Below are 24936 nucleotides of genomic sequence, written 5' to 3'. Positions count from 1 at the left end.
CTAACTGCATAGACATTTTGAAAATGTATGAGAAAGTAGAAAGGGGAAGCATGTACTCTTGAAGTTGAAACTTTAAACTTCTATAACTCCGGCTAGAAAAAAGATATGAATGTAAAACTAGTTTTATTGAGTTCCTTAGTTGTTTAGGAATAGATTCATACATCTTTTATCCATTTTCCTTCAATGAATCTTTCAGCAAGCTTCCCGCAAATATAGAACAGAAAGGTCCTTCTAACTATTGAACAGGTTTATGTAGAACGTAACCAACAGCATATTTGAAATGAGCACATTTAATGTTGGTAGTTTGACTATTAAGAAAATAGTGCTCAAGACCCAGTTCTCCCCTTAAGAAAGTTTCTCGAGCGGGCAGTGTCTTCCTTTTAAATATCATATAAAGAGGCAGTTTATGTACATCAGCTGTGCAGCACAGCATCACAGTTGCGCGCTGCTCCTTGTAGCTGCAGAGTGCACCTTCACCTCCTTGGCACCCTTTTCATTCATGATGTACGCCACTGGCATACCAAAATACACAGCTGCCTGGTTGGCATTGCCAATTTGTCCAAGGTTGTAGCCTGCCGCTTCTCTCTTTCGCAGCACGTAGCGCTGAAAAGCTATCAGCTTTTCTTTGAAATCGCTTGCCAGCTTCTGGGTGATTGAAGTGTGACGTCGAAGGCTGAAGCTGGAGCACTTCATGAATTTCTGAAGCCAGCCCCGGCTGGTTTTGAAATCCTTTGTCGTTAGGCCTCACTCCCTCGAAAGTTCCCTAGCTTTCGCTTGGAGCACTTCTGTTGTCACTGGAAGGGCAGCTGCTCTCTGTGTCCGAACAAAGTCGGCCAAAACTGTCTCCACTTCGTGGTGACGGCCTTTCTTTGGTCTGCTAAATGCCATTCTCGTTGCAGCGTACGCAGAAAGCTGCTGTCGGTGTCCCCTCCAAGGACGGACGTTTTTTCCCGTCGACGCCAAAGTCCCGCCTGGCTTGAAGGTTCGACGATGCCTCTGCGGCTATCACAACTTTTCGCTTGACAGCAGCACTTTAGTGGCACCTCCTGCTTGGTGTTATCGCGATAACAGCATGCCGCACACCGATACGGCAGACACGACACAGCTCAAAATGGCGACCTCGTTTTTGTATGGTTGGCTACTGGCACGGCTAGTAGCGGCTGCGATACTGACCTTTCTAGATGGCGCTAGCTATGCACCATATTTAGCAGTTTCAATGAAAAACTGCCACATTTTTTAAAATCCTCGAATCTAAGCCGACCCTAGAGTTTGGAATACGATTATTTGAAAAAAAAAAAAAAGTATCGGCCTAGATTCGAATAAATACGGTAGTAAGTGGGTTTGTGTTTTTTGTACAAACATACGCCACATCATAAAAGGAACCTTTCTATTTGTCGGCCTCGCGCATCACAATGGGAGTCACTCCAGGGTGTGCTGCGGGTGTTAAAATCGCCTAGTAGTAAGTATGGTTCCGGAACCTTTCAAACTGTGAAATGCTGAAATGGTAGTCGGAAGGAAAACAAAGAACAAATTGTTAATAGCCTACCAAAAACTATGGCACAAACAGATACAGCTTCAAGAGCTGTTCTAAGCTGCAAGTGCTGACATGCCACTCGCCTATCTACTATTTTTGCCACACCGCCTGACAACACACGACCGTTGCAGCGGTCATTGCAGAATGCAGTATAGTGCTTCAAAAAGCCTTTGTTAGAGGCATTCAGGTGCGTCTCCAGTACACAGAGCACCTTCGGTTGGAATTCAGAGGTTAATTCTCTTATATCATCGAGGTTATGTAGCAGGCCTCTGACATTCCATTGTATTATTTGCATAGGCATAATTTCCAAGATATGAGCTCTGTATACAAGACAGCTTTAAAAACCTAAAGTGGTGGATCTTTGCTATCACTTTTCTTCAGTTTCTCTTTCTTGGCGCGCTCAAGAGAGTCATCGGTGTCGAAGGTGGGCCAGTGTCAATGGTTCTTGACGAGCGCACTCTATCAATGCTTCTTCATGAGCGCACTCACTTTGAAGCCACTGCGAGAGTCCTCCAGCATCCCAGTTTTGCACTTGGTCAGCGCCATCTTTGACAGGCGGAGAGCACTGGTCTGACTACCTCAGCCCCTCTGCTTCCATGCTTGTTCTCGTAAAGGCTGCGCGAGGGGAGCCACTGCTTCGTTTTTTTTTTCCCCTCTCTCTTTCCCACCGAGCTCCTTCCGTAGCGCAGCCGATACGGCCGACGCGCGGAGCAACTGGCGCCGTCTTGCGGCGCTTACACCAACTCGCAATGCTCGCTCTCCGTGGCTTTCGTAGTCGGCGCGCACAGGAAAAATGGTGGCAAGCACGGCGAACTCGTGTATCCGCCCCAAGTTTTCGCCCCATCTCGACATCGTTCAGTGGAACTCTGCACCGCGAATGTCACGCTCAGAATGGAAAACAGAAGGCAAAATTCTCATTGTTGTACCGATATTCGGTCACGAACATGTCGCTATATATATGGTTTTTTTTCCATAGACTCAATGCATAAGTTGATACTCTTAAGTCAACTTATCATTATAACCAATATATCATTATATGTGGCATCATTATAAGAGCACTGCACTGTACACGAGCCTCTAGAATTTCGCCTTCATCAAAATTCAACCACCGCGGCCGGGATCGAACCCGCGTCTTTCTGGTCAGAAGCCAAGCGCTATAACCACTGAGCCACCGCGGCGGCTGGTTTAGTAATCAATCCAGCTCTTGAAGCAGGCTGGCCTGAGTGTTGTCGTGAATCAAAAACTAATAATCAGTGATTATATTGCAGTGTTTGTTGCGCCTCAAGGGATCTAAACAAGAACTACATCATTCCGTTGGTGAGCCCAAAACAGCATCAAAAAGAAATTCCGATATAAATTATACAGCGGTCAAAGGCGAATACCATGTCATGATACATGTATTATAATGTCAACGCATCATTTGAAAGAAGAAAACATGCATGCAAAATTTGGTGTCTATAGTCCTTTAAAGCAACAAAAGAGAAAACGAACTGGAACACCACATGCTTATATGAATGCGCAAGCAACAAATATGTGGCACCTCACCCAAGTCATAGATGTGGCCATCCACATTCGCCAAGCAAACGAAGTGTAGATCCACATTTTCATCTGCACTTGGTGCCTGAAAATAAAGAAAAAATGAGAGCGGTAACCATGGTGCGCCGTCAATAAGTTCTAAGTGTATAACTAGAAGGGCATATAAAGATATCGGAGGCGTAAAAAACATCCTTTCATGTTCCAACTTTTTGTTACGTGCTTCCGTTTGCACTTTACCACACAAAACATGCGTGAAGAAACAAAGTCGATAACTTCGTAGCACATTTTAAGCTAGTTTCAATGTTAGTCCAGAAGTAGCACAGAGCAGCTCATATTGCCAATTATCTTACTAACTATTAAGTTCGAGGAACGCAAAGTGAGAATTTTATCTTTTCACCACCAAGGTTGCATTTTCAATCCAAGTGTCCCTAGCAGCTGCACTGATCCCTGCCCTCAAGGAGCCTTTTTACTTCTGTCAAAATTCTACTGCTGTGGTATTGCAGCCTGACCCGATAAATACACAATGCGATTCTCCAATCCTGTCACCATTTTGTACTACACCAGAAGCTCAATGATATGAATCTGACGGGATCATGACAAATATTCACATCATTTAAAAGCATGAGAAATGCTTTCCCGCAGATTTGTTTATGGCTAACAGAATTTATTTACGGCTGCATGCCACTACTCACTACTCGCGGCCCATATCGCGCGACTGGCGATCATGATGCCAGCAATATTTGGGCCATGTTTCACCTCTCACTGCTCTGTGTGCACCGCACTACTGGTGATCGTGCAGTCGGCAGTGGGCGGGCAGCATAGTGAGCACTTGAGGGTTCAGTAGAAGTTCGCTGCATTCATATCTACCATAGTAGCATGGGACAGTGTTCGGAACATGCACTCTGCCCACCGAAATCCTACAAATTTGTATTATATTCTGAAATTCTCATCGACTGTGATCGTCAGGCTGATACGAAAGAAGCAGCACAGTTGCTGAGAATCTTGTGCTTTGCAGCGTGTAAATTCAGCTTTGGAGTGGGGTGTCAACTGTGGTTCAATTTTTACTCTTAACATTCGTTAATTCCCATATATTCATAAGGTTATTCTCTACTTTACATTCATAGATCACTGGGAATCCTCATACCTATTTTGGCACAGTGCTGCAGCGGTTAAGCGATGCACCACTGCCCTGCGATGTGGTGGGCCTTGTGCGGACTAAGTTGCTCTTCCTGAACAACCAATCATTAATTTAACTGCCACGTGCTACTCAGGGCAGTTTTTTCATTATCCAGTAGGCTCACCAGCCGGTGAGCAGGTCACGTAACCTTGGTGGATGTGACCTAGGTGGCCCACCTGCCTCCTAGGTTGCTCTCTAGGGACCACCTGCCTGAGCCACGCTCATGATTTTTCACTCACAACGCCGACACCGACAATGCCAACACCAACACCAGATTTTCCGGAGAATGGGGCCCTTAACGCTATTGTGTTAAAATGTGGCCTGTAGTTACCACTTCTCTGCAGAGTTCATATGTAGCTTTGTATTGTTTTGTCAAGATGAAGCTGTGTGTACAGAGTGTGGCCTATCCAAAGGCGGCAGAGAATCACTTCCTTGAAAAGTGGTTACTAGTGCATGCATGACTAAGCGTAGAATGCTAGGCTAGTTGGTTCTGGGTATAATTATGAAGCATCATTCCAGCATACAGAAACACACAGACAAAGAGAGTTGACACTCCGAACGCCAGACTTCATCTGAGGTTTATTCCACAAAACAGGCTTTTTATATGCAAAGGGTTACTAGTGACCCCTGGGGCTGAAAAGTATTTCCGCGACCAGATAATTTATTCGAAACAAAACCGAAACAAAACCCAAAATAAAAACATAGGCATAAGGGTACCTTGCCCCTCACATTCAACACATCGGCATGCCACCAGAACGCCTACCTGGTTGACCCACCAAACACATTTGCCTTCATATAATCTATTTCTTTTTCTGTTGCACTCCAGAAAAGTTCCTCAAAAGCACTGAACCCAGGCGCACATGAAATGAACAGTTGGACAAGAAATCTTTCATGCAGTTCAGTATCCTATCTTGGCTACCTGAGTCAGCTACGTTGTGGAGAATACCAAACTTCCAGGTGGTATCCAAAGCCTTCTTCATACCAAAGAAAACTGACAAACAATGTTACATAGAAACACTTGCAATTTGAAATCTTGCAAGCACTGCTGAAGTAAACTATCAAACCTGGCCCTCAAACATCAAATATCAGGTGATGTCTCATACCATGCCAAAAGGGCATTGACCGTACATGGCAGTACGGCATGTCATCGCGGCCATTATGGCAAGTCCTAGGTGAGAATATAGCAATGGACTGTACATAAACTACATAAACGTGCTCAGCTCTCAGAAAGCTCTGTACTCGCTCACGCAACACAAAAGGATGGCATAACATGAATGTATTAATCTCTTACCTGTGTTTGTCCTTGTTTGGCATATTCCTCATGGACTTGAGCAATTTCCTGAAAAACAATGACATGCAAGATTTCCTCATGAGTTACAAATAATAATTAAAAACAGAGCCTCACATGCCACTGCAACACAGTGAGCTATGAAGCACATTTTAGTGGAGGGCTTTAGATTAATATTGACCAAGTGGGGTTCCTTAACATGCCCAATAAGAAGATGGGCTTTTTTTGCATTTGCCTGCCATTGAATTGAACCAATTGAACCAACAACCTCAGGCCATGCAGCCAAACACCATAGGTACTGAGCCACCACATGCTAACATCACACTGCTCACAACTAGTGATGGGAAGGCTCTGACAAAAACAGAATTTTGCATAAAAGGTTCTTTTTTCTGGTATTTTCACCCAGGGGTGAAAAACAAGAAAATAACCTGGTATGGTCTGGAGGGTTTGTAAATAAGGTATTCAATAAATTCAAGTGAACACTGAAACTTTGATAAACTGCTTCGTCAAAATAAAAAACACTTGATTTAGACATGTTTCAGTTCTCAAATAAACAGGAGCACACAGCAACATATCGAGTGCCGACTTCCGATATGTTTATTTCTAGCCGAGGCACGATTTATGTACACACATATCCACTGACGCTATGTGTAGCTGTGTGTACACACAGCGTTCATAAATCATTACAATGTACATAAATGGTGCCTCAGCAAGAAATGAACATTTGGATGTCAGCACTTGTGTTGCTACGTGTCCTTTCTTGTCCCATCCTAGTCTTGCGGTGTTTATGTGGCATGAACTAGCTCAACAGGCTTCAATTCTAGTGTTGAGCCATTACATCATGCTTACCTGTCAGTTGGTAAAAGAGGCCTAGAACAACAAATTTTGTGTCATACTGTTCTGCATGAGAATGTGGTTACGTTTGGTGAAAATTCTGAAAGTGGATTTTTTAATTGGCTGCTATTTCCTCGCTACCACATACCTATGCCTAAAAAATTTGGTCCCTCAAGAAATAAGAGAGCCTGCAGTCCTCTCTGGTCTTGGAAACATTCCAGCACTTGCTATTGCTCATTTCAGAGAAAACGAAAACTTACAGCTACTACTCGCCAAGTGTGATGATACAGAAACAAAGCGCGAATACATCTAAATGCATGGTGATAGATCTATTGTAATATCTTGTGAATCGGTACAGAGAAGAAAGCATGCAATTAATATCAGGTGTCTATACTCCATTAAAGATCTCAGGCGCAAGACCGCTGAAACTCAACTGCCTAGGCTGCCCCAGAATGAAGCCAGCCGTCAGAAATATACAAACTGAGAGTGGACACAATTTAGGAGGTGCTTACATGAAAATACAATTTGCTGCACAATTTTAGCCTTAGGTGCAGCATTTTACTGGTAATGATGAGTGAATTCAATAAAAGGGAAGTGAAGTTACCATTGAACCATAAGATCAGTTGACCCCAGAGCTGCACAAGCTGTGCCAAAGAGATGCCAACATTTAACATTACGTTAACAAAATGTGCAGTTTTTACATATTAAAATACCATGATTTTTTAAAACATTTACAGACATCTATTTTAAAATCTGCAAGAGACACGTGAGTATAATCTGTGAAGGTGGACAGTGCTTAGCAAGGTGGGCATTTAGTGCATGATAGACATCAATAATTAGATAATTAATTAACTAAAATTAACTATCATCTTTTATATTTTTGATTCCAGGAGGAAAGATCACATTAAAAAATTGAAGGCTGTCAACATCGAAAATTAACCCAATATTTAAATTCTCTTAATCTGCAATGTTGTTTGAAAGATCAAACAGCAGAAATACTCATCGATAAGCCTGTTGAATTAGCTTTCCCACTTTGCATATTAGAAAATGGCACTGCTCACATATCTTACGCATCAAATACAGATGCCGTTTGTGTCTTTATCAAGTAGAAGAAGTTAACGATCTTGGCGACAATAACACATGCAGCAGCACCATTTTAGAGATTTGTAATGCAGGAAAACCAGCTCAATAAGCTTTCCAACACATTTTTGACGTCAGAAATGTAAAACCACAATACAGGTTAGGACAATTTTACAACGGCTCTCCACCGATGCTGACGGCCTTCAATTTTGCAATACGAGCTTGCTCGCTAAAATAGAAAAAACGATTAGTTAATTTTATCTTATAAATCGTCCAATTATTGATCAAAATAAGGAACATACTAATGTCCGTCATGTTGTACAATCCACTTGTACAAACTGTACCGACGTATCTATCACAGCTTTTAAAATAAAATCTGTAAACGTTTAAAAAAAGTCACTGTATAAAACACAACGAATGCACACTGTTGCCGGTCGCTTTGGCAGCACCACAGGACTGCTCCCAACCACTGGAAAATGTAAGCTGTTGGTAAACAGTGTAGACACCTACCTTACACTGCTCTAAATAGGTTCCTCTCTCATCAGGGTTCATAGCTGTAGTAGCGTCCAGGAATTTCTTGAACAGACTGTCGTCTAAAAAAAGACAATAAGAGAAATGTAAGCATATCACAGATATTTGCCAGCGAGATGGTGATTGCCACTTGTCATAAGAAGTACAGCCCTGCCCTGCCGTGGTGGCCCAGTAGATAAATAAGCCTGCAATTAAATGAGAATGAATTCCAAACAAGCAGCCACACATCAATGGGGCTGAATGCACTGCTGCCAATGTGCTATGCAATGTCAGTGCATACTTAAGAACCCAAGATTGTCAGAATTAACCAGGGACCCTTCATCATGTTCTTCACAACCCATATGAGGGCTGAAGGATGTTGCTGTAAGAGAAATGCTATTCATGCTACTGTTTGTAGACTTATGTGAACTGCCAATGAAGTGGGCCGCAGCTGGTTTTTCAGCTCCTTTTTCTGCAGGCTTCCTACATCACGTAAAATAATGTAAACAAGGTCTTACTATTATTATTGTTATTATTAAACCACACATGCCACACCAAGAACTGTTTTGCTCACATTGCGCCAATTATGCTCATTTGGTCAATATAATCATGCACAATCAAGGCTGAGATTTGTTACAATCACTTCTCAAACTCAGAGCACCTTCATTTCCACTCAAAAAATACTGGTTCTTCTTTGCCTAGTTACACAGTCATGCCGTGCCTCACTTGCAGACAGGAAGACAGAGTACAAGGAATAAAATAAATGTGGATGAGGACAACTCCAACCACATCAGGCACATGGTCAGGATTTTTTTTTCGGGAGGGGCCCAAGACAATTTCACCTAGCCGGGGGGTGCTGGCTGTTGGCTGAGCAATCCACCATACATTAACTAAGTTCTTGTTTAGAAGCCCTAATCGATGCAGATCATTTGGCTATGTAGAGCAGCTGAGTGGCATCTGTGAGGCTATTAGTGTGAACGCACTATTCCGATGGGTAAACACCGCGCAAGACCTTGCGATATTTGTCAGTTTGTGCCAAGTATCTTGCAATGTTTGTTAGTTTGTGCCAAGTGAAATAAATAAAAATAAATCAAACAAATATCGCCACAAATGGGATTCAAACACACGGCGGCACAAAACAGATCAGCTTCACTAGCCAGTGCTCGAGAGCATTAGGCTTTTGCTGCAGCCGAGCACTCCTCGTGTTAAACTGCAAAACACACTCGCACTGTGCATTGCATATTGTAGTCTTCATCAACTTCCATCTGTGGCGCGAAGACACACACAGAAAATTCTTTGTCTTCATCGTCATCTTTATCCTTCAAGCAATTCTGCTTTTCGCACATTTAGAGAATTTAGGCAAAAATTCTCAGTCTCTTTTAAAAAAAATATTACACCTCTATCATGTGAGCGGACCCTCTATGGTCAATGAACACACCAGTAAAGTTATAGAGCTGTGCCTGTGCAGGAAAAAAAAAATATCCAATTTTAACTGATGACAGTGACATTTTATGAGCCTGAATGAACTTCTAGGAGCCTGATTGCAATAAAATTCGACAGCTGTTCAGATTGCCTGTGATGCCAGTAGTATTAGCAACTGCGCCACGGCCCCAACAGCATGTGCCTATCATAGATGCATGACCTCAATCAGTTAGGCTTGCCTAAAATTCATAACAAGCAACAATTCCATTCAGCCTTAGTAAGCAGAGTGTGGGGCAAACTGGGAGATGGATTAAGGGGCAACTCCAGGGATTTTATTGAACATAGTTGACAATCACACAATATTCCTTACAGTCAACCCTACTGTTAAAACAAACAGCGAATAAAGCAATTAGAAAATAGCAATACAGAAATCTGGACGCAATAAATAACTCTGCTGCATTACCAAAGGTGGTGCTCTGTCAATAATACCTGTGACACTGTAGTAACATTACAAGCTGAATTCTATTCAGCTGTGGTTCACTGCATCGCCTGCACCAGTTCATGGTGCGCTGCACTAAAGCCGTTTACTACAAGTGTCCCCTGCAATCCCATCCGCGATTGATTTGGGTGCAGCCGTGGTGCCGCCGTGGTGCAAGGAACCGCGGCACCAGCCGTCAAGGAGGTGCAAAAAAAGTTGTGCACATGCAGATGACTTTCAGGAGACGACGCTAGCATGTTTGTAAATATTGATGGTGAATTGAGGGAGGTTTCCGTGTCATCGTGATCGGTGTAATTTTGCAAGAAAAATGGCGCTGAAATACACACGACAGCAGGTAATTTTTCATGTTTTGTGTAGTAGCTGCCATGTGACAGGCCGTTTGTGTGCATGCAAGTGCACACAAAATATTTTTTTTCCAAACGGCGCAATTGGAAAACTGCGGGCTGGGCGAATCCGAGCATGCTTTGCCACAACAGCCGCGGCTACCTTTTCTTGCTGCACTAAGCAAGTAGCCACATGCTGCAGGCTTCTTTTGCAGGGCATTTTAATTTTACTAGGGGTGTGCGAAAGTTAAAATTTCTGATACAAATTGAACACGAATACGAAGAAAGAGTGCCTTCAAATACTGAATCGATGATCCTTACTTCTTCTAAATAGTATCTGGTCATTGACACCAAAATAAGCAAACTAGACAGACTCAGCCCAATATGTGATGTGCAGAGAAATGAATATTGCTTGATTAGACAACATAACAATATGCAACCTATAATGTGGTCAGGAAAGATGAGTGACAAAGACCCATGAATTGGCATGGCTGGCACCTAAGAATAACATGATGGGCAGTAAAACCTCATTAATTAAGGCTTCTACAGACTGGAGGAAATGCCCTGATTTATCAATCGCCCACAGTACCTTCAGCACTTAGAAAAACAGCGCTAAGCATTCTGAATAGGTCTGAATAGATGATTGATCAAGGACTGTTTTCTAGGCTCTCAAGCCCATGTAGGCTGCTGCAGACAGGTGTGCATTGGCAAGGCTGACATGTTCAGTTCGTGTACATATTTGGCCATGTGGTGGGCTCGGTGCACATGTTGAAGGCTTCCATAATGCACACTGGTGCCATACTAAATGCCAACTATCCTGCCCCTGGTATACGCACTGGCAGGTAAGTAAGCCTGTTGGCATCCAACAGTTGCAACCCAAGTTGCGTATTGCTATAATGAAGCAATTGTTATAAGCGAAGAAATCGCAGGGCTCATTCAACTTTGTTGTAATGGGTTTCAACTTTACTTCCTAGTGCCTGCACAACAAATGCAACTTGTTGCACAAACACTGGGACAAATGATCACTTGCACAAAGAGAGTTTGCTGGACGAAAGGGCAATGGCATTCAGTGATACATCAGAGCAGCCTATGAAATTGTTGTGAAAGGCTATTCAAGACCACATTTTGCAAGTCACGTTTAGCGATTAACTTATCTGTCTGCAGATTTGTGGCAGAAGTATGTGTTCCTGCAGACACTCAAGTATGTGCAGACGTGGTCATCCTTACCTCCAAATGGGACCTGATCCAAGCTGTTAGCCAGTGCATGGAGCAGTGCCATTGCACCACAAGCATTCTTGATGGTCTGCTTCATGAAAAAGACCTTGCCACTAACTGCTTGGCTGCCACTTTCAATCTCATGGCTTCTTTGCTTAACAAAGCTTTCATACTGAAAGGAACAAAAATAAATCATTGCACCGTTAAGGATCTGAGACAATAGTCATTCCAAATGACATTTTCAACACATTACTTTCAGCACGCTAACAGGCACTGAAGCAGAACAGTCTGTCACAAGTCTGAACTATACTCTATTTCACAAGTTGTTTGTAGCGCTGCGCTGTGAAGGCTGCAGGAAGCTGAGCCAATCAGAATGGTGTGAGCTACAAAACATGTTGCTCCGTATCCCTCACTCCGCAACTGGTGGCTGCATCCCCAGGAAAGAAAGGGCACCAATGTCTAGCTGCTATGCGCAGGAGACTGAACCGCCTCGCCGGAAGCCATGTTTATGAATCGTGGCACATCACTTCGTAGCAGGCTTCCGCAGTGCTGTGTTTATGTGGAGTATCTCTGCTAATTTAACCAATGACTGAAGCCCTCGCTGTACTTTCAAAACACTGCCCTGAACTACCTTTTCTATTACTGCAATAACTGTCTGAAAAATAGTCACAATGGTGCTCAAATATTTGTGGGATGATTTGTTGTCTTCCTTGGCCCTGGTTGGACGGAGAGCTCTAGCTTTCACTGTGCCGCAAACAACTTGAGAGATGAAGAACACGCAACTTGGTGCTAAGAATACCTTAATTTAGAATGAGCTTTTTTCCTGCAGTGTGTACAAAAATCATAAGTGAGTAAGCTAAATTGGTATCAGACAGACACACATTTGACTTATTTTTCACAGTCATTGTTAGAAAAAAACTAAGCCATTTTCTAAACACCAGTAATTAGGTAGATTTTAAAACTATATTGGACCCATCCGTGATCTGCAGCTCATTAGCTGGTCATGAATTAGCTCCCTGTTGATGATGAATCTGTCCCAGCTTGCCTGCTGCCAATTTCAATACCAAATAATTTGAAATTTGTAGCAAAACTCTAGTGCATCATAGTGTCAGTGCATTTTATAAACACTGCACAAATGAGATCTCTACAATGCCAGCCCATGTAATGTAGGAGAAAAGAAAAATGGACCTAGAAGTTGACCAACAAGTATGTGGACTTGGATAACAAAGCATGCACAGTAGTTGCCACAACACCAGACAGCAAAGCACTAGCCATCACCTGGTGTTCCAGACATTAGGAAGGCAATGGACTGTCTTTACTTCAACTCTATTGCAAAGATTATGTTCCAGTAATTAATGGTTTTGTCCATCCATCAGAACTTCCACAATGATTTCTTGCTAACACTCAATTTACTAAATAAAATTAAATACAAAGTGGACTGTTAATCAATAAATATGACACCTGTCAGCTTAATAAATTAGAGAAAGAGCTCAGATTGCAGGAGCTTGAAGCTTTCTTTATTTTTTATTTTGTCACCTCAGGGTCACCGCCTATAGCTTGAATACCTGAGCTATTACTGTTCCTACCTGCATTTCTTAGGACGGCAAAAGGCGTAGTCTGCTCCTGGTGCAGTGCATTAGAACAGGCCAAAAACATAAAAAGAAGGCACTGTAGCTGTTGCCCTTAGAGTAGTTGCTTACTGAATGCACATCTATATAGAGCGAAGAGTCATTTCAACAAAAGAATGTACACTTACAGTACACTGAATAAACTAAATGAATGAAATTAGAAATTCTCAATACAGTACCAAGAAATTCATGAACAATATGTGTATGATTATGCAAAATCTACAGGTCTTGAGTAAATGCTTAACCGAAAGGTCTTGGGTAAATGCTTAAACGTACACTAAGAACTACTCAAAGCAATTTCTGTACTTAGCGGAAAACAATAATATAGCCCTTACTGACTATGCTGATGTTTGACCTGCAGCTAAATACTTGCTTATCAGCGGGAAAATTGGATTTAAAAATCTTCCCGGCATTCGATTCAAACTTTTAATGCTCGCACCGAAAAAGAATTGTTGCCACTGTTTTAAGTGAATGACGGTGTAGTGCGGCCTCTGGGATCTGCGCTCAAAAATCGGAGTCGACGCATGCATTTTAGTTGTGAAAGCAGCCGGCGATAGAAACACCTGTTAACAAGAATAAAAGCGCAACAACACGACACAAAGAAGGAGGAAACCGACAGGACAGGCGCTAACTTGCAACACTTTACTGTCTTCATAAACCGCCGCGTATATATCAACCACGGGAGGGGGGGGGGGTAAAGACAGATAGGGGGGAACACATTTGAAAGCACGTGCGTAGAAAACTCGAATATGGCACAATAAGAACAGGTGATTCCGCAGATACTATGCCATATCTAAAAACTGACATCCTTTTTTATACATCACGATCGATGGGGTGCTAACACATGCACTCCCACTCTTACATATTCTGTGCGCTTCTATCAATTCACGTGCGATCGTGTCTTTACTTTTGCAGATCACACTTGTTTCCAGAAGTTTTGCTCCACATGCCTTCTTTCTTCCTTCTTCTTTCCAGCAATCCTTACAGTGAATCGGTAGATTTGACCCGGTCCCATTCTTTAATGACAGACTGTGTTCTCTCAAACGGTCATTAATACATCGCCCCGTTTGGCCGATGTAAGTTTTACCGCACGTCAGTGGGATGCTATACACAACTCCAACCGCACAATCTACAAAAGGATTAGCATGTTTCGTTTGGCAAACTTTATTCTTGTCCTTATCCGGGTTAGTCATTCGGCACAATGCGGCGAGTTTCCTGGGAGCAGAAAAAACCACTGGCACCTAGTACTTGGAAGCAACATGCTTAAGATTATGTGCAACTTTATGCGAATACGGGATCACAACTGGTCTAATTTTCTTTTCTGAGGTTCCACTTTCGTCTCTTTCTTCTTTTCGTACTTTCTTCACCTTTTTTAGTAAAGCTTCGCTGACTGAGCTCAAGATCGAAGGTGGAAAGCCCGCCTGTTTTAGCTTCCGAATCTGGGCGTAAAAGCTTTCCTGCGCTTTGTGGCAACACGACTTCTTTAGAGAGGATTCCAGGCACATCATGGTGACGGCGCGCTTTACCGTTTTCGAATGCGTAGAGCCGTACGGCAACAGTTCCTTGCGGGCACGGGGGCAATACTTCCAGCATGCGCTTTCGTCAGTAATGGTGATGTCAATATCTAAAAACTACAAGCTATTTCCCTTCGGGAGCTCATAGGTAAAATCTAAGCATGCAGCGTGATTTTTAAAATCGGCTAAAACTTCTTCCACGACCCGCTGGTAGGACAAAGATGATTGTTTCCTTAATACAATTAAAAAGTCGTCAACGTACCTAAAGCTTCAAAATCCTCTCTAAAGAAGTCGTGTTGCCACAAAGCGCAGGAAAGCTTTTACGCCCAGATTCGGAAGCTAAAACAGGCGGGCTTTCCACCTACGGTCTTGAGCTCAGTCAGCGAAGCTTTACTAAAAAAGGTGAAGAAAGTACGAAAAGAAAAAAGAGACGAAAGTGGAACCTCAGAAAAGAAAATTAGACCAGTTGTGATCCCGTATTCGCATAAAGTTGCACATAATCTTAAGCATGTTGCTTCCAAGTACAAGGTGCCAGTGGTTTTTTCTGCTCCCAGGAAAACTCGCCGCATTGTGCCGAATGACTAACCCGGATAAGGACAAGAATAAAGTTTGCCAAACGAAACATGCTAATCCTTTTGTAGATTGTGCGGTTGGAGTTGTGTATAGCATCCCACTGACGTGCGGTAAAACTTACATCGGCCAAACGGGGCGATGTATTAATGACCGTTTGAGAGAACACAGTCTGTCATTAAAGAATGGGACCGGGTCAAATCTACCGATTCACTGTAAGGATTGCTGGAAAGAAGAAGGAAGAAAGAAGGCATGTGGAGCAAAACTTCTGGAAACAAGTGTGATCTGCAAAAGTAAAGACACGATTGCACGCGAATTGATAGAAGCGCACAGAATATGTAAGAGTGGGAGTGCATGTGTTAGCACCCCGTCGATCGTGATGTATAAAAAAGAATGTCAGTTTTTAGATATGGCATAGTATCTGCGGAATCACCTGTTCTTGTTGTGCCATATTCGAGTTTTCTACGCACGTGCTTTCAACTGTGTTCCCCCTATCTGTCTTTACCCCCCCCTGTGGTTGATATATACGCGGCGGTTTATGAAGACAGTAAAGTGTTGCAAGTTAGCGCCTGTCCTGTCGGTTTCCTCCTTCTTTGTGTCGTGTTGTTGCGCTTTTATTCTTGTTAGCTATGAACCAACATGCCCCGGAGAGTGTTTTACTGAAACACCTGTTTTTCATTTCTTTATCTTTTCTGGCTTATAAAAGCTCTATTTTTGGCGAGAGTAGTCTCTCTGATTAGACTGCAGTACCCTATCGATGCAAGCCAACTTCTTTATGTCTTCCGTGTCCCTTTCAAAGAAATTTCCCTCATGCTAAACTGGCTTTAGCTATGCCGAACATGTAAAGAAATAATCTGGAACAATTGGTACAGCTGTCCTACATCCTGCTTTCTGAACTGAAGGCGGCATTTAAAATGCCACAACAGACAATGCATACACTGAATGATGGCACGCAGTTTGCTTGGCAAAGCGAATGTGAGGTAGGTTTCAGAATGTCCTTCACTCACTGCAAGCTCTGCTGCAGCATTTCATTGTGTGCTCCATTGTTTGAAAGCCACGTCTATAAGCATCTAGCATGTTTAATGGGGCTGCAATTGTTTTTCTTGCAGGCGGCGCATGAATGAATACAGGTAGATAACGCAGGAAGACATTAAGTCAAGCAGCTCATTGATACCAAGTCACTGTTATGGACCTAAGTTGAGCTCATATTCTGGAACAGGTCATTTAATATAGAGGTCTAAACTGGCTTGGCTTAAACTTGACATGGTTCCTTGCTTCAAAACTGCTGCTATCATCTCAGACCATGTTAGTTTGACAGCAGCTCCAACCCCTTTAAATCGAATACAGCCAGCTGTCCTTGCCTTTGAATGCTTAAACAGAGATCTTAAGTATAGCACATATAACTTAAGAATCAATTCTGCACAACTGCTCAAACAAAGGAAAGTTAAGTCTCAGCCAAGATGACATAGCAGGCAGGTCAGCTGTGACTTGATAACTTCTGCATTTGGGCCTCCAACTGATGGCGTTGACTTATGTGGACATACACTTGAAAAGGAGGAGGAGGAAGAACATTTATTTCCACCGAATATGGCACGGCAGCCACCTACGGGTCCGCATGCGGGCGTCCGGGGAGGCAGTCTGTCGCACCGCAGCCGGAGGACATCCGACCCCGTCTAGGAGAAGAGGTCTTCAGCCTCGGCCGCCAGGCAGATGGCGAAGCGCTGAGTTTTTTCGTTGGAGCTTCTTAGCGTGGTCTCCCATTCAACGCTAGTTTTAATCGCGTTGCGCCCTGGGGCACGAATGCATCTCTATATTATGTGATCTAATGTTGCCATGTGGCCGTAAAATTTACAAATTTCGGTTTCTGCACCATCCCTCTTCTGCCTCTGGTGGCACCCATCCCACTCCTTCACAGGGGCGAGAAGAAATTTCAAGCTTGGAGTCTTCTCCAGTCGTAGGATTCCTTTTTACTCAGGGATCTATCCGGTGGCAGATATATCCTCCCGTCTTTCTTCAGATTGTCGGTTAGATCCCTAAACGTGCCAATACTTTCTTTGCTTTTAGATGTTGTTGTGGAGGTGTCCGTAGCACCCCGAGGTAGCGAGGAGCAGGCGAGCATGTGGGCAGCCTCGTTGCCGGTGAGACCGGCGTGTGCTGGGGTCCAGATTATAGTCACGCTTTCGGCGAGACTCGGCTCGTTCAGAATTTTGGCAGCACGATTGCTGACTCTACCCTTGCTAGAATTCCTAACCGCTGCTTTGCTATTGCTGACGACGTGTTTCACGCCTGGTCGTGCAATGGCAATGGCTATTGCAATCTCCTTCGCCTCTACCGGCGTTAGATCTCCTATGGATTCCTATGGATTCCTATGGCAATCCTGGTGTCTAATAGGGCAACCGAGGTTATGTCGCCTTCTTTCCCTATCGCCGCATCGATGTATGCGACCAATCCTGGAGGGAGTTTGACAAAATGTTAGCGAGGTGCTTAGCCCTGCTTTTCCTCCTCCCCTCGTCGTGTACGGGGTGCATGTTCTTCGGTATGGGCGAGACGTATAGATGCTTTCCGATTTCCCGATCTATGCTTTCTCCGACACTTTCGCCTTCCCCGGGCACTAGTAGGTTTACCCAGTCTAGGATTTGTCTACCCGTCCCTGTTCCTGCGAGTCTCTCTCTCTGGGAGATCTTGACAGCCGCAGTTAGCTCTTCCCACTCATTATGCAACCCCATTTTCTCTAAAATGTTGTTAGTAGTTATAGGGAGTCCTAGAGCGCACTTAGTGCATCTCTTTATTATGGTGTTCATTGCCTCTTCTTCGGTCTTGTTGATATTTAGGAATGGAGTCGCGTAGCAGATTCTGCTCGTGACAAAAGCTTGTACGAGTCCGAGTCACACGCCTCCGTGAGGCCACTCCTTCTGTTGGACGTCTTCTTAAATACTCTGACTATGAGCTCCGCCTGGTTTTTTTAATTTCTTAATCAGGCTTTCATTACTACCTATGCTGTTGATAATGATACCTAATATTCTAATTTCATCCACTTTCGGGACTTCGTTCCCGTTGACTTTTGCACTTGAGAATTTTAGTCCAGGTCTATATTCAAGCACTGCCAACACAGAGTGGGGCAATTTTGTCTTTGGCACACAAACGGAATTGGGGCATGCTGGTGGCATAGACTGTGATGCTTGGCACATTATAGTTACCCCTAGCAGAAAAAGAGTCAGCTTTGCAACTTATGGAGAAAAAAAAGAAATAGGCAGGTAATATTAAAGTTGCTCAGTGCTGGACATGGCCAGCTTCACAGCCTCAGCAAACCAGTTATTTGCACTGATGCTGTTTCCTCTGGAACCCGACACATCATGCACAGCACGTTTTCGGAGCCCGAGACACAAAATAAAAATGTTTTCTTTGTGAACCTATAAATATGTTTTTGTGTATGCTATGTTTAGCAAAGTTTTGCTGATCTCCCTTCAGAAACAGCTCATGGTGCTACCTGCTTTAGCACTGTGAACTTCTGGTGCTTTCTGAACTTTCTCAAGGCTTGAAAAGTTTTGTGCCCAAACCACGTGCACACACAAAACTGTGCTGATAATGCCGGGTGCTACCACTTATGCTGCATTTCATTTTATATTTATTCATTCATTTACTTAGTCATAGTACCTTAGATGTGCTAGACAGGACATCGGGCATTTTTTCATTGCTTTATTGCAGCGAAAGCTGCATATTGTCACCGAGAAACGGTTGACGTAAGCACGGCTGGTTTACTTGCGTTACTTATACGCGCAAGACATTGTTGGGACACGCAAGGCAACAGGCAGCATGAGAGATGAAGACGACAAAGCATCTAGCCCCGAGATGGCTCAAGGCTTGCCAACTGCCAGGAAATGCAGTTTAGCTGCGGTATGGCACCACTAGAGGAGTGGCAATATCTTGCAGTATATGAGGGGCCTCCAGCAAAGCTTCAGTAAAGCTGGTCTGATGACACAACCCAAAGCAGCAGAGCTGCAACAGGTGGTAGCTGTTGCGGAGGCAGAGCTGTTACCACCCCAGACCTCGAAGCTGCTAATGCCGATCCACCTGCTGTCAAGCCCCCGAAAGTGCTAACAGATGAAGGCCATGCTCAACAAGGACATCACAAACACCAGTGGGAGGAGGCAGAAGCCACAGCAGCAGCAGCCAGTCAGCCAACCACTCCTAAACAACGATGCGCCACTTGAGATAAAGCAATGAACGAGTTTGTATGGGAGCTAAACCATAAGCAACAGCTCTCGATGGAATTACCATTAAGCTAAACCAGACCTAAAGTTACCCCATCTTTTCTTTTCACGACAATGCCACTATTCTTTTGTGCTGTTTTAGGATCTGCATTCCCATCTACATTTATTTGTTGCAGAGCTGATTTTCCTTTCGAATATCTCAAAATTCAGGTTTTAGTACCAAACTTCACTCTAATTCAGTAATCGGGCATAGCAATTCAGCGTCGACATATGGCACTGACTTTTATAAGAGGGTTTTTGCTCAAACTGGCTGTCTAACGTCTATCATACGTCCCTGTTTGCTTCGGCGAGCGAAACTGCCTATCAAAGTGAGAGTTCGTTGCTGTGCAGCATGGCTAAAACTGCTGGCACTACTGAAACTTCACTGGCAACAATTTCAGCAGAGTGAATATGCTATCCGAGAAACTTGCAACAATGTTTTGGCGTGGCCAAATAAAGGAAAAACCTTACCCCAATCAAGTCATTCTCTAACAAGATGTGTCTGTTGGCAACTAAAGAAGAAAAAGCTCTTGGATTTAAGACATGTGAGATAATCCCTACATCAGGATATGTTAAGGCTACAAGTGTGCAACACTACTTTGCTGAGTGGCAAGCTTCAGTGTTCACTGTTGGGAATAGGTGGAAAGGATTGTAATATGTGTGAACTGCAACTGAGTAGCACAAACTTAAAGTACAGCACCTTTTGTGAGGCACGGTGAAATTGGTAATATACATAAACTGCTCACTGGTCGTTATGTTTTGGTAATTATTGGCAATAAGATCTGCAAAACGTCGGCGATGCTTAGCAGTGGCATATTTGCACAATAGACAGATGGGCCTCACCAGGCCACGTAGAAGAGGAGAGGCTAATGTGCTTGCATGCTGCCATTCATCCACAGGTTGTTGCTCATGTAACCTGTGTTCCACTGTCTCACAACAGCTAAAACTTGTGTGTTCACTGCATGCATTTGAGGCAACCTGCAATGCCCAAGCAACGGTGCAACCTCTTGGCTTTCCAGCTCAAAGCTGCCCATACGCTTGAGTCGGTTTCAGCATTTCACACTGCGAGGGCCGCGAGCCTGAAGCGTAACGCTCCTTATCGTGAGCGAACGCTCGTGCGTCCTGCTGTGCGGTGCGCGCATAGAATGATGCACGTGGCGTCGCAAAAACTCTTATGTTCTGCTCGAAACTACTTCCTCCGCTCGCTGGGCTACATATTACGGCGCTGCTGTCGGCACGGAACTACGACACCCTGGATCAAGGCACACTACACGGGACACTTCATTACAGGTTGCGTGTGGACAGTCCGCGTTGTATTACACGGTAAGCGTGATGAGCCTTACGTTGCCGCTGAGAGGGAAAAGGAGCAACACGGCGGCCACCGGCGACGGTACCATGGCCAGAAACTCCGGGTCAAGTCCCAGGACGTCCACAAAGGACCAATTTGCCGGCAGTCCCAGCTTGTGAGCAAACTGCAAACGAGACAGACTAACAAGTTACTGTAAATCAATAGCCCCCGTAAAGTGGTAGCCGCCCAAGCTTCAGCGAATCGATTAGAGTTAGCGAAGCCTTCGCAAAGTTGGTAAGCGGCCAAAGAAAAAAACAAACACAAGTAGCTGAAATGTCTAAACGTTCAACTTCCTAAATTCGTCGTACTTCCCATCTTCGTACCTTCGTAATCACCTGAAATGAAGAGAAACGGGACGATTAGAACCGCTTTGACAAGAAGCACGCAACACAGCTTAGAAGAGAAAGTATGGACTTCGTACCTCGGGATTGCTCTCCAGAGGAACCCAGTTATTCTCACCAGCCATGATGCAGCGTGAATAGGGCCGTTTCCGCTCAGAAACAGAACACAAGAGAAAGCCGGCAAGAGTTGCTATTTGATTGAAAACACACAACAGAGACACCGGCGTCAGAACAGTGGATTGGATTGGATCCACTGAGTCGCCAGCCGCTCCTACTGCTCCAATCCGCTATATGCGTTTTATTGTGGCGCAACCAAGCGGAACACGCGAGAAACAAAACATGTAGTGGCGGGTAAAACAAAATTTTCAGCATTTATGCTTGTTGCACAAATCGCGAAATTCACCGACAACTGGTCTAACTTCGACATTTTTTAAAAAATATCTGCTCCTTTTCACTCCTCTCTTAATCTCTTTATTCAAGGCACGGTTAGTGCCGTTAGAACGGTGTACGGTAAGTGCGGTTCAGATGTCCACCCAGTGCACCCACTGAGTTTTTGAGTCGTCGCGGCGGTGAGCGGCGAGGTTCGAACAAGTTAGAAATTTTCGCCGCGGCGCGCCGCTGAATCGCTCATTCGCTTGCTTTCACTGTGAACCAGCCTTAAGGGCACAACAGCAGCTCCAGAAGGCCACGCCAAGAGAGCTGACTGACAACTCCACCACTCCATGTTTTGTGTAAGCACACGATCAAATGAAAGGTCCATAGAAAAACAAATAATGAAGATACATGGACAAACAGCTAACGGGTGGGGCGAGCATTAATCGCCGGATAGCCATAGTATACCACCGACTTGCGGTATGCCGTCCTTGAACAGTTGGTACGAAATCATAACTGCGAATTCAAAGTAGAGGCACCAAATTTTTGGATATATGCATTTTTTTCCTTTGGAGTGGTGCTCTGGACAAATTGGCATACAAGAGTCACAATGTGGAATTCACCCCCACTGAGCACGGAAAATATTGTAGATGTCCTGAAATCCTGTAATGGCGACAGATATCTTGGGCTACAAAAGAGATGTACATGATAACGAACTTTTATGGCGCAAGGGCATCTGTGGCTAAAGAGCACCATGACACTAGATTTTTTCTTCCACTCAAGGTGGAGTAAGAGACCCATTTCCCAAGCATTTCACCCTAAATAAGCCGAGCGCTAGGCAGGGGAAAGTTTGTGCCCATTGTATCGCCGGTGGGTACCCGGCAGCACTAGGGATCGAACCAAGCACCTCCCGCATGCGACGCGGATGCTCAAACGACTACAAGATACTGCACTTGTTTTGGTACTTGTCTAGAAGACACCTTAGCCAAAATGTCGGGAAGCTGTCTTAGGAAGGATTTTTACGCCTTCAGCATCTACGCAAGACACTTTTCTATGCAAGTTGTCTTCAGCACATTCTGCTTCAGAAGTCTGGAGGGCTTCCTCACAAGACGTTTTACGGCTTGAGCTACAAGGTCGCATATGCAGCTGAAGTGCAATATTTACTTTTAGACAGAAAATACACAGAGAGTTGCGTGGTCGTCAGAAATGCGACAACATAAAAAAACTCAATTCTCATGTGATCAACACATACACGCATGTGTGACTGCCTACGGCAGGAATATTTTGTTGGCCCGTATACGCTGTCCCGATTCCTGTGCCACATGAGTGACAACAGAAGCTCCCACCTTTTTTCGAGCTACAAGACTATTTGCAAGACTTCTGGTAGATATCCCAAAACAAATTCTAGATGTCTACAATGGCTTGAATGACAGTCTACGACAGGCTACATGTATGACAATCAGAACTCTCGACAGCTCATTTTGGTCTGTCCCCGAAAGTTCGCTCACAGTACATCTCAAAGACACAAAAATCAAAGAGCGATTTTTCAGTAAAAATTAAGACATCTTTGACAGACGTCTGCACGACGTTTCTACTCGACCTTTTTATATAGAATTCGTGTGCATGTCCATAAAACAGCTTTCACTTTTGAGTTTATTTTTCTTCTCTGGTAGGAATCAAGACTTTCAACTAACAGAACGTCGCATGCATTTAAACAGGATTAATTCCAATGCACCAAGAATAAATTCGTAGACTCAAAATACCTTCACTACTTTATAGATCGGCAGTTCTCCCCATGTACCTTACAGATGTCATTGGAGTGGGGTATACAAAGATTAGCGAAGGTTTACGGGCAGTATAAGGTAAGTGCAGGGTTTGTATTCCTTGATGGTTCATGTGTTTGCATGGATGACTGCGGCGGTCTTTATTAGGCACAACTTCCTCAAGAAATCTTGGCCAGTTGAGAAGACTTATCTTTTGAGAGCACTAGCTGAGCTAGAAGATAGCTACAAGATGCATCGAGACGTCAAAAAAGTTTCTTGTAAACAGCCGACGAGTCATAACGTATCCAGACATTTTATAAACATTTATATAGTAACACTCACAGAGTCCAGTTGAAATGTCTATAAGACGGTTTGTTTATCTTGACGACTACAAAAAGTCTGACGAACTTTAAAAAAAACATCTTGCAGGTCAAATAGGCGCAGCATTAGCTGAGCTGGAGGACATTTACAGAACGCCTGAAAGTTATTTGAAAATGCCCGCCACGGTGTCTCAGTGGTTAGGGCGCTCGGCTACTGATCCGGAGTACTCGGCTTCGAACCCGACCGTGGCGGCCGCGCTTCGATGGAGGCGAAACGCAAAGGCGCCCGTGTGCTGTGCGATGTCAGTGCACGTTAAAGACCCATAGGTGGTCGAACCTATCCGGACACCTCCACTACGCCACCTCTTTCTTCCTTTCGCGTAGCCATCTGGCTACCCCTTCTGGCTACCCTGGGGGCGCTACGAAACTGGCTGTTAGGGTTTGGGCCCTGGAATCAAGAACAGATTGTCGCTCCTTTCCTTTTGATGTTCATTCAATTTAGCATCCTGAGAAAAACAATGTCACTCTTGGATAAAAAGGGCTCTAACCTCTCTTATCATTTCTTGTACTCTCTCTGTGATACTAGGAGCAGAATTATTTTTATATTTATGTGTATGATATTTAGTTTCTTTATTCAGATCCCTTTCAGGCTCTGAACTGGAGTATTATGTGAAGGTGGTCATAACAAACTGGGGAAGAATTGGCGAAAAAAAGTCACAGGACGGTTACCACTGTGTAACGCGAGATTCAGCGATAGTTGTTAAGTTACTGCTATTTCACGATGTTTTGATGACGTCCAGGATTCTTGGAAGTCAGTTTTAATTGTGAGGAAACAGGAATATTGTAAGTTACTGTTATGCAGATATTGAAGGTAATGGTCCATTTTTCCGATAAACCGATAACAAAACAATATCGATAATAAAAACGATAATAGCAACAAAAAAAAATTCAAGCCTACGAAGGAGAGATCTGTGGATATACTGATTGTTACAGCGAAATCTTGCGTTCATAAACTGTTTTTAGTTGAAAAACGTGCTGGTCCAGAATTTCCGTGTCTGGAAAATGTAAGAGTGACCTCATACATGTATAGTTATAGGGAACTCTTTTTAGTCTTCCACGCATACTCATTTTTAGACTTTTGCTCCTCCCCTGTCCTCCGCTTTGCTCGCGCAGCGCCACCCCCTGCTTGGGCGGCGCGTTTAGCAGCAGCAGCCGTCGCAGATGGTCCGTGCTACATTCCTCGATCCGCTCTCGCAACACCCTCTAAATACTTTCTTCAGGCCTCTCCAGGCCCTCCTTTCCACACGCGCTACGTCACGCCAAGTGTCCGGTCAGGCTGCTCACCAAGCGCGGCTCCGCTCCGCTCGGTTGTCTCCCTCGATGTGCTCGCGCTTGCCCGGGCAAGCACAGAC

At 44.0% G+C, this 24936-nt stretch overlaps 1 protein-coding gene across 2 annotated transcripts in view; it reads right to left on the bottom strand.

Annotated features, from left to right (window-relative positions):
- Positions 1 to 21352, bottom strand: part of Uch (Ubiquitin carboxyl-terminal hydrolase) — a 90812-nt gene extending 69460 nt beyond the window's left edge. The window contains exons 1-7 of one of the 2 annotated variants that reach the window (XM_077663372.1): positions 21150 to 21351; positions 21052 to 21063; positions 20724 to 20852; positions 11431 to 11590; positions 7960 to 8042; positions 5539 to 5586; positions 3080 to 3155 (exon numbers count right to left, since the gene is read on the bottom strand). In XM_077663372.1, the coding sequence (XP_077519498.1) occupies positions 3080 to 3155; positions 5539 to 5586; positions 7960 to 8042; positions 11431 to 11590; positions 20724 to 20852; positions 21052 to 21063; positions 21150 to 21194 (553 nt within the window). In that variant the 5' untranslated portion in view covers positions 21195 to 21351. Of the gene's footprint in view, positions 1 to 3079; positions 3156 to 5538; positions 5587 to 7959; positions 8043 to 11430; positions 11591 to 20723; positions 20853 to 21051; positions 21064 to 21149 lie in introns of both variants that reach the window. The other variant, XM_077663371.1, reaches the window with a different exon arrangement.
- Positions 21353 to 24936: the final 3584 nt, after the last annotated feature.

The sequence above is a fragment of the Amblyomma americanum genome, chromosome 4 (genome assembly GCF_052857255.1).
Source record: "Amblyomma americanum isolate KBUSLIRL-KWMA chromosome 4, ASM5285725v1, whole genome shotgun sequence".
Lineage (NCBI taxonomy): Eukaryota > Metazoa > Arthropoda > Arachnida > Ixodida > Ixodidae > Amblyomma > Amblyomma americanum.
The sequence above is the reverse complement of the archived record's forward strand: the minus strand, read 5'-3'. Positions and strand labels throughout refer to the sequence as shown.